This window comes from Dendroctonus ponderosae, unplaced genomic scaffold, assembly GCF_020466585.1.
Source record: "Dendroctonus ponderosae isolate FM_Combo_2020 unplaced genomic scaffold, Dpon_F_20191213v2 Dpon_F_20191213_8, whole genome shotgun sequence".
In the NCBI taxonomy this organism is placed as follows: Eukaryota; Metazoa; Arthropoda; class Insecta; order Coleoptera; family Curculionidae; genus Dendroctonus; species Dendroctonus ponderosae.
In genome coordinates, this window is record NW_026019016.1 from 9809591 (window position 1) to 9820437 (window position 10847).

Here is a 10847-nt window from a genome sequence, read left to right on the forward strand (position 1 = left end):
TCTACATTTATATTTTATTGTCACAGGTTTTATTCAATTTTTTTCCTACCCACACTCCCTGTTCCATTGATGGTAATATTTAGCTGTGAGTGATTACTAAAACCTGTTGAAAATACGAAAGGTTATATACGTATAGACCTCTGGCAACTGCGGCAAGAATTACTCTGGAAAACCCAATGTTGATTCTACTCACTAGAGGCAGCTTTAGTGACTGGAAAACATTGATTTATACGCTGGCTGGTCATTGATTTAAAAAGCAATTTAAGGAGTTTCCTCTTTTCAAAAGAAACAAGGGGATCAGATGCTGTTTGATAATACTTTCACAAATTTTGAATTTGGGGTAGTTTCTAAAGGAAACAAAATTAACAGTGATATGAAGTCCATACCTACTTTTCAAATTATGAGAATGTCCTCCTAGCAAAATTAATTTATTTTTAGGATACTTATGATAATTCACTTCAAATCAGTAAGATGGCAGATAAAGTAAATCTCGAGAACAGAGACATATATCTGGTTGAAATACAACAATATATTATCTAATCAGATAGCTAATTAAATATGGATAAGTACTCTTCATTGCAAATTGAATGAGATTTTTATGTATAAGAAATCATTCGTTATGGAATTTTAATTGCAATAATTATAATGTACGAGAACAATGTTTCTAAATAAATCAACAGACACTTTATTTAGAATTATGAATTTGCGAATATTATTGATGTTGAGTAACGCAATAAAAAATTATGAATAAACTGTTGAAGTATACCTATTAATTAAAATAAAAATGTTTAAATTAATTTGCGACTACTCCAAAACAAGATTTTAACAACATCTAAGTCTCCAAACTTAAAATGTTAACAAATTGCAAAAGTACGCGTTGTCAGACAATGATTTTTAATTTAAATTGCTATTGTGCTCAGCTTATCGAAAAAGGTAAGCAAACATCTATCCAGATTAAACAAAAATATAGCACTGGCATTAATGGGGCATGCTTTGCTGAGTGGCACTGAACTTTCCCATTATTGTATTCTTCTAGCAATGACAAAGGTGGACTAAACAATTAAAAATAATTTTACTGTGCCTGTGTGAAACAATGTCTTAATATTTATGTATTTACAGAAAATGCAAACACTGTTATCTGTTTTTATCTCATTGAATAGGGAGGATATTACAACGTAGCTTGATATTCAAACCACATTGCTACAACGCTGAAAAAGTGTAAAAATTGGCTTGAAAATCGAAATTGTATAGTTTTTTGCCATGCTATTTATATATGGCCTCTAAAAACCAATATTATAATTGGATGCTAAGGTAACACATTATTATTACACTCATTAAATTAAGAGTATAAATAAGCTGTTTATCGGAGTATTTTCTAAAAACATGAGACATAATAATAATGTTTATAATTGGCCAGATTTGTGTGTGTGTATGCTTAATAATATAGATATAAGATAAACGTAATCCATAATACATGATAATATGCATCGGAAAATGTTTCGTGATTTAAATCATCAAGTATTGAAGACAATCGTAATGTTATAGTTATAATCAACATACTGTCGACACAGATAGAATTGTGAGCATTAACGCTTAAAGAAAGTAAACGAGAATTTAATAAGCCCTTAACAGCTTAAATAGTTTGGGCTATCCATGACTCTAGATGAATGGGTTTATTATCTAAGGTACCGAAATTTATCATTATGCTAATAGAATGTTTAAGTTTAGACCCTTAAGATGCTACCACTTCCACAATACTAACATACATTAAGAACTAATTACTCGTTTCTCGATAAGAAGTCACGTGCACATAACTCAATGATCAGACGAGTATTGGGCATACTGGCATATCACATTGGTTACAGTAGTACTTATTAGGACAAGTAAACGATCGTATATTTTCTTCTTTTCAACGATACGAAGTGAACATCTACTATGAGTAGTAGCTCTCTAATCTAAGGAAAACAAATTACTTCTTTCAGGGCAATAAATTAAATCGCATTCTAATAAGTATTCTAATAACTTAATTCAGCGGTAGTGTTTATAATGTTGCAGTGAAGTAATCGGTTCAAGAAGTGGGTTTGGATAGTCTCAACAGAGACTCAAAATGGGCCTGGAAGACCAAGAAATTGTGGAAGGTAAGTAGTCTATGATTAGTGTATTACAACTAACGAACTGACCAAGTAATGTCAGAAAACAAGAATTGTTCTTTTTTTTTAAGCCAGCTCGTAGTTTTTTCATCCTTGGTTCATCAACATTGTTATTAAGACCCGAAAAATTACGAAATGCAAAAATGCACCTGCTATTTCTAGAGTAGGTGATGAAAACTCCATGTTGCGTTGATAGTTTCATTCAACTTTCGACCATTTTACATAATCAGTTTAATCTTAAAATATTGAGTTACAGAGTAAATTGTTCGTATTATTGTCAACGGTTCATTTTATTTCTATGTCTTTAGAATGGACGCAGATACTATTGAACACTCCCGTGCATATAGAGTTCGGTTTAGTCAACATGAGGAATTTACAAAGATTTAAAGATAAGCGATTTTTTGAGAACAAGTTGTTTAGACAATGATACGAGCATTCATACAAATAAGTCCGTTAATTGTTACGAGAAGTTCCTCTATGTTGATTTTAAATGTTGATATTAAAGATTACCAACCTCGAAAGCAGTTTTTTTAAGGATAATAATGATTTATTCATATTTCGAAAAATATGGTAATATTTCTGAACTGAAAACAATGCTGATCTGATCCCGGCACCCAAAAAGACTTATGCAGGTTTATCTCTATCTTCCGCGTTTCCCAATGTAGTCGCAAATCTTTGAAAAAGTGGTCTAAAAATTATATTTTATTCAATAGACTCATCAAAATTTAAAATGAAATTATTAGATATTTACGAGAGCCCTTTTTATCCATTTTGATGAGATTTGCTCAAAAAAAGTATTTTTGGGAAAAGTTTTTAGGAATGTTTTCACTGCTTCGATTTTAGATCAAAATATTATCCCAAATTAAAATTTGCAGTAAAAATATAAGCTAGCCTTTAAAAATGTCAAATTTATGAAATTCAGATTTCACCTAATGCAGCTCTAAATAATATATCAACGATTCAAAAGAACACATGTTGTATTTACAAAGGAACCCGTATTTCCCCGTACCCGTAAGCTGTACAAGTTTCTAAGATATTGATAGAAATTCACGAAAAATTTATTAGAAACTCAAGTTTTAACGGCATCGGTGAAAAACTTTTTTATTCAGTTATAAGAATTTTTCTATATTCGTAAGTGAAATAATGATATTTAGTGCGAACAACAGCAGATAACAAAAATGTGTGAATATATGGCGGAAATAACACGCGTTGTTTGTAATTTAAACTTATTCATAAAAGTTTTTGTGATTTTAGTAATTACGTAATTAATATAAAACGAAAAGTGAATAAAAGTGATTTCAATCGTTTAAAAATATTAAAATCCTACATAAAATCCTACATAAAAACAACATTTTATAGCATGCTTCCATCCGTTATCTGCTTACCGATAAATGCAATTTTAGTAGAACAGTAATGGGTGTGGTAAGAAAATTTAATTTGGCAATGTTAACCAAAAATCCTTCTATGTTTTATGTAAACTATCTTCAGAAAATTACAACTATTTTCAGCCATTAATGAGAATAGCAAAGTACAGCAAACACATAGAAGTAATTGCTTAAATCAGTTAAATGTAGATTTGGGCATATTTATTGCTGGCTGTGTAGAAATGAACTCTCAATATATATTTCTAAAGCAATTTATATTATTTTTAAAAACGATTCACATTTACACATCGTCAAAACCATCGAATTATCTAAAAGATAGTTTAAGATATTAATGGGAGTAATTGACTGAAGCACTTGAGATGCTTAAACCTATGTTATGACAATGTTTTTTTATTCAAAAAATTACAAACGAGAACCAAATTTGAAAAATCAGGCATTGTGTAGCATGAGCGTTATATTTACATGTGATTATTAAATTGAAAAAATTGAAGAGCAAAAAAAATGATTTAATAAAATTAAAGAAAAATCTATTTAGAAACAGGACAAGTCAATTATGTAAAATCGTAAAATCACAAGTATTGCTTGTGAAAATAATATCCATCACTTTTTAATTATAAGATGTGAAGTCAGAAATGCTAACTACAAAATCGATCTCAGCGCTATCACTTATATAATTGTCTAAGAATTTAATAGAAGCCATCACTAATTTCTGGTTGGTTCTAAAGTTACAAGTTAAACTTCAACCAAACATTATTTGCAAATTCGCAAGTTCTCAGACAAATCGCTTTGTTGGAAAAACTTTCAGCTGCACACCTGATTCAGTTTCGATGTTAACTAATATTCGTTTTATTTCATTTCAGAAGTGAAAGAATGCTGCAAAGCCCGAGATGTCTTATGGTACCTGGTATTCGTAGGATTTGCAGTAAACTATATGATCAGAATAAACTTAAATATAGCGATTGTTGCAATGATACAAGCCAAACCGAAAGATAATATTTCCCTGACTAGCGAATGTTTGGCAATTGAACAGACCTTTAATGCTACGCAAAGATGGGACTCAAGTTTCCCAATGAATAATTTGGTAGGTTTAAAACGCTTCAGTTCGCATAAAGATGCTTTATTTAATGGAAATTGAGATGAATATCTATAAAAGATACAACTTAGAAGAGATGGCGGAAGCTAATAATTATTGGTTTCAATGCAATAATTCAGAATGAGTTGAGAAATTTTTCGAAACTGCATTTTTGTCAAAACCCTGCAAGCATATTTTACACAAAGCTTATTCCCATAAATTTGAAACACCGATCATATTTTCCAGAGACTTACTACTGAACGGATTTCATCTTTTGCGCGTGAAAACTGGAGCACCGAATTTGCAGCAACGGAGCCATTTAGTTCTATTACTTTTACGGCTTTAAAACATCCATTGTCTGAAAACCCAAATGAAGCAAAGTTTGCATGGAATGAAAAGATTCAAGGTAATGACAAGTACATGTTAATCAAGCTGAAAAAATTCGGTAAATTTGCAGAATAGACCCCAAGTAATATTATCGAAAATATTAAATGAATAGTTGCTTGAAAATTTAAATATTTTACTAATATTTGTACTTCAGGTTATGTGCTTGGGAGTTTCTTTTGGCTGCATTGGACAACCCAAATACCAGGTGGCTTACTTGCCAGCAAATATGGTACCAAAATGATATTTGGTTTATCCAATTTTGCCGGCGTTTTACTATGTTTCCTCATTCCATATTTTGCAAAATTGGGGTCCACGGAACTGATGGCGTTACGGCTAATTCAAGGCATATTGTGTGTAAGTGTTTCCGCTTAATTAAACAAATTACTTACCAACATTCACTGAAAAAGTAATAGCTTTGATTTATGAACTTTCTGATAGTGATGTTACGAATTAATTCCAGGGATTTGCGTGGCCTTCTATGCATGATATGACTGCTAGATGGATACCCCCAAATGAACGCAGCAAATTTGTTACTTCATATTTAGGTAAGATTGTTGTTCAGTTAGTTCAGCGATTTTGGCGTTGCATTGCAAGAAAAATTGGCTTACGCGCACCAATTTCATGTAAATGAGTGCCTTATGAGTACAAAAGATTTTATATACCTCTAAAAACTTCAAACAGATTACATTTTTAGTATCTTACTCAGTATTCGCTGCTCAGTCTCCTTCAATCCAGTGCACGTCTACATGCGGCAAAATGAATGACGGGAATGTTTTATTTAGTTCTTAAAAATGTTAAGCGCCTCACAAAAATCAGCAAAAATTGGACAATATTCTACACACTCCCATACTGGAATAAAATATTCAGCCAGACAAGTCGCTGCTCGATACAAAGGCTCAAATAACAGGATTAATGCGTCGTTCCAAATATAAACAATATTTTTAAAACCCGTTTGGCAGGTTCGACGCTTTTCAGTGGGCTAAATTCTAAATAATGTTGTCGATTAGACCCAGTAAAATTGACCAAAATCGATTTATTTGCCACTGACTTATTGTATGCTTGAAAATATGGAAACATACATACCGCTTCATGTTGAGGAATATTAAATTCAAATTAAGAAAGGATATACATACCTATAATATGTATGAAATTGAAAAAGTTCTTACTTCTTATTTCCTAAAATATAGTCCAATTTTGTTTTGTTTAATTTATTCATTTTTAAAATCTAGGTTATAAATCCTATAAAACTTTCTTTGTTGGCTGCAATTGCCAATAAATGAAAATACTTTAATCGCTTCTCATCCGAGCAACTGATTGAACTTCGGCTTTATTTTGGGTCTATTTCGAGGATTTATTTTTTTTAAATTGAACTTAGGTTCCATCAAGAAGATTTTCGGCACTACAGAGTGACTGAAAATTAGATTCTTGACCGAACATTATATATTTTTTACTGTACTTTACTCCATTTTACTTTTGAGAATCTAATTCTACATGAAATTCTAGATCTATGAGGTGCAACTGATCATTATGGATACTAATTTGCTTAGCAGCAATCAACCATAGTTAGTTGAACGCTCAACTTCTGGTCAGAATTTGTTTCATTTTAAGGAAAATAATTTTCAAAAAATAAAAGATACTGGTCATGTGCACCATGAACGTTGTGTTCTCAATTGACCGATGGCAAAGAAGAAGAGTTAGAAAACTGATCAAAGCTTACTTATTAAAGCAGGCCTGCTTTAATAAATTTAAAAGTTAGAAATTATAACAGTAAGTTGAAAGATATTTTCATTATAATGAGGGCGATTAAGTTGCAACACTTGAATTACGATAAGTGCAACGTTTTCTATTAAGCCCGCTAAATTGCATTGAATTAAGCACAGTCAATCGCAAATTCCGAATCGCAGCAAAAACCCAGATATTTTCCGTCCAAAAATCTCAACTTGTAATTTAAAGCTAGTAAAAAATACATGTTATTACCTTCTTCGGCAAACACTTTAATCTAAAATTTTGCGATCTTTGTAAAGGTTGGTCTAAAAATTAACAATTTTTCTCTCCAATAAAAATTCTCAACATCTTTTTCTGAGTAGGAATAAAATTTATATTTTCTCTGTCTATAGCAAATACATGAATTGAACTTCTTGCAAAATTTCGTTTCAATAGCGATGCATTCTGATTTTTGCGCTCTTTGTAATTGTTGGTCGAAGACCGAACGTTTGAACGCAACCTCAGGTTCTCCAATAAAAATTCCCAACTTCTAATCTACAAGTAGGTCAAATAGCAACTTGATATTTTTTTCTTCATAGCATTCCATTTAAAGTAAGATAGTTGTGATTTAATAGAAAGTAGATCCACCAAGTTCGTGATATTTGAAAAATATACATATTTTTAGTAGAAATCAACGTAAAATTTGTGTTTGCTGGCCCCAAAGTACGAAAGAAATATTAAACTTTAAATTGATTTTTTCATGTCATGTATCTAATGGCAATCCAGAATAATACGGTTAGAAAATATTTGTACAATGTCTGTTTTTTCTGTTATTATATTTCTAAAAAAGGGTCTGGCTGACCAGTTTTGACTCATATTTGCTGTATTTTACTTTAATATAGTATTTGATTTATATTCGGTTCCTTGAATAGAACACCATAACAGCAGTACATAAATTATTTTTATTAATATCTATTGAAACTCATTAGAATAAAAAAGATTTATTAATAAGAAAAAATCTTATATAATTTTTACTTTAAAATAAATTGACAAACCTAGAGAAAACGTTTTAGGGAAATTGTTGGAAATTTTTTGGTTGCCTTCGCAGTATCTTTTATTTATTTCTAGTCGATGTTTTGAAACTTTCAATAGAATCCTTTAAATTGCTCGTGCATAAAAAAAGAAAAATATGTTCAATATTTTACTCGTTACGTATTTTGTTACGAAATTGTTTGTTGTCCCTTCTTTTATCCAATCAATTTGTACATTACTTGGATAGCAAAACATAATTTTCAATCTGTTCAGGCCATTAATGGCATTCCGTTCTTGTGCGAAAATATCGCAAATATTTGCTGGTAAACGCGACTCGAGCGATATGAAAATGAAAATCGTTTGTCATTCCATATTAACCCAAGTCTGACCGTATTTTCCCACAACATGCGTATGGACCGTGTTCACAAGGACCGTTTTCTATGCTCTAAAATGCGATTTTTCGCTATTAAAATATTCACGATTATAGCACTTATTATGTAATAAAATATTTAGTAAAATTGTGTTTTGCAATTTTCAGGTAGTTCGGTGGGCGCAGCAATTACATACCCAATATGCGGCTTTATTATTCATAAATGGGGTTGGGAGTATGTATTTTATGCAAGCAGTGCTTTTGGTACCGTGTGGTTCATCGCGTGGTGGTCTTTGGTTCATGACAGTCCTAGTCAGCACCCCAGAATTTCGGAGCACGAGAAAAACTACATTCTAAAAAGTTTAGGACAGAGCGTGGCCAAGAAAAGGGTAAGCAAAATACAGATTTGAACTAGCAGGCACCAGAAAAATTGATTAAATTGAATACAAGTTATTCTGTACAATCAGTTGTTAAACCCTTTGCTATATCATGGTCTCTCTATTCCTAAGTAGCAAAACGATCTTTAATTAATTACCTACTAAAATGTCACCTAGAAGTTAGTTTCGTTATAAATTACCTCACCTATATAAACAAGAAACAAAGTCTCAAAGCTGACGGTAATAAATTAGCCTGTTGCGTATGCTTAATAATTTAACAAGAACTTGTTATATGTGAGCATTCAGAGCAAATTGTAAAATACTGCAGCGAATAACACTAAAATAAATCTCCAGGAAAAATAAGAACTTTTTAAACAAAACATTATATTCCTCGTTGACAAATGAAGACGTTGTTTAAAATGCAAAACGCATGTTTCAGTTGAATATTTCAAGCAATATTCACCGACAATAAATTGCTTGTTATATAGAGTCTTGCTAAATTGGAAGAAAACGTATACTTATAAAGTAATGCGACTCTGTATTGAAGCCAGCCCAGAACCAACTTTTACGCTTTTAGAACCAGCAACACAGATAAACAGGAAAATTGTTAAATTATATTTATCTACTCTAACATTCTTGCACTATAAACCCAACTGTTCTTATCCATCAAAGGGTAATTTCAAGCTGGAGAAAAGATAAGTGGAGAAAAAATATTTCAGTCTATTTTTATTGAACATTAGTGACAGCCTCTTCAATTTATAACGTAACCCATAGAGAAAGTTAGTTGTAGGTTGAACAAAAAATATTTAGAAATCGTTCTCGTGTGTTAGTCGTAGTTAATTTTGAGTAGTCTTTTTGAAATTTGTATTGGCTTTCTTGTGTGGTGAGCAAAATCCAAATATTAATTTACGAAGAAAATCTGGTTGAAAATACATATTTGTGTGAAAGAGTAAGAATTAACACTTCAAGTCCCTTTAAAACCTTCATGGAATTTCAAGTAATAATAAGTGTGTTGTGGGTAATCAGCAATTTGAGATCTATATAAAAAATCTAAATAAAAAACGAATTTCGTTTCCAATTGTAAGTCGATACAGGCATTAACGACAATGTTGACTGTGTTTACTGGTTATAGAGATTCCACATGAAAGTGTAATATCTGAGCTACTGAATGATGTTTTGCACGTGGAATTGTTGAGGTTTACCACACCATAGATAAGCTATGAAAAGCCTACACACCGTTGAAATTCCGAATGACATGCACGTAATATCGGAAATTCAAAACAGTTTACGCTAAAATCCACTGTAAAATTTACACCAGGATTAAACGACACGCTTTATTAATAAGTAGAGAAATTATTAAAATTTAATAGAAAATATAACTTCGTCGGAAAGTGGGTTGGTTGCATAATTGAAAGCTTTTGTGTACATCTATTGGCTCAGATCGCCATGCTTTATTGCTTTCAATATTGTGCATAGCAAATATCCTTTACGAACATTTAATTAAAATTTGTAAAACTTAATAAAAACTAAAAACTCTTAAAATACAAAACATTAATTTTGAGGACTAATAAAACAACAGAATTGCAAAAAAACGCCGTACATTTTTTTCACATTTACATTGTTGGCAAACGCACGGAAATTAATTTTACAGTTTTTGGATACCTATAGAAAAGAAAATTCTCGTCATAATTAAGAAACGGAAACAAATCCAAATGAATGAAAGCCTGATTTATATTAATTAAATTTAACGTCAATAAACTTTACTTTTCAGGCTCCAGTCCCATGGGCACAAATATTTCGAAACCGCACAGTTTGGATGAACATTTTGGCGCAATGGGGCGGCCTATGGGGGCTTTTCACTCTCATGACACAAGCTCCGACCTATTTTAAGTTTATACATGGCTGGAATATTAGAGCAGTAAGTATGGAAGACGCGGAATTGATCCGAAAGTACTTCAAACTAAAGATTATGTTGATTTTATCGGAAGGAAGTTTCTAGTAGCGTTAAATTTAATTCGATAATTATTAGATCAATAAAGAAAATATTGAGAGGCAAAGCGCAATAATTATTTAAAAATTTTAACGTCATTTAAATATCAACCAAAGAAAACGAATGACATTTTATAATTAAAATGAATATTTCCTTCGTATGATAATCTGTCAGTTTGAAGTGTGCAATTATCGAAAAATTACAGCAATAATTGCACAGTGTGCAATTATCACTCAACGATAATTGCATTGTTTACAAAAAATATTTGACAGGTGTCTTTTCATATTGAATTAGACATCAAATGTCTTCCTGACATACCTAAGATATTCAAATTATATTTAATAAACATAAGTAATAAAATTAAAAGTGTAATAAAATAT

The 10847-nt window shown here is 31.2% G+C and overlaps 1 protein-coding gene across 5 annotated transcripts in view; it reads left to right on the plus strand.

Moving 5' to 3' along the window:
- Nucleotides 1–1178: 1178 nt before the first annotated feature.
- LOC109546386 (sialin) overlaps nt 1179–10847 on the plus strand; it is a 16146-nt gene continuing 6477 nt past the window's right edge. The window contains exons 1-9 of one of the 5 annotated variants that reach the window (XM_048669123.1): nt 1179–1311; nt 1546–1685; nt 2056–2138; nt 4396–4616; nt 4854–5013; nt 5149–5348; nt 5455–5539; nt 8269–8489; nt 10249–10395. In XM_048669123.1, the coding sequence (XP_048525080.1) occupies nt 2108–2138; nt 4396–4616; nt 4854–5013; nt 5149–5348; nt 5455–5539; nt 8269–8489; nt 10249–10395 (1065 nt within the window). In that variant the 5' untranslated portion in view covers nt 1179–1311; nt 1546–1685; nt 2056–2107. Of the gene's footprint in view, nt 1312–1500; nt 1686–2038; nt 2139–4395; nt 4617–4853; nt 5014–5148; nt 5349–5454; nt 5540–8268; nt 8490–10248; nt 10396–10847 lie in introns of those variants that run through there. The other 4 variants (XM_019917336.2, XM_019917338.2, XM_048669122.1 and 1 more) reach the window with 4 other exon arrangements.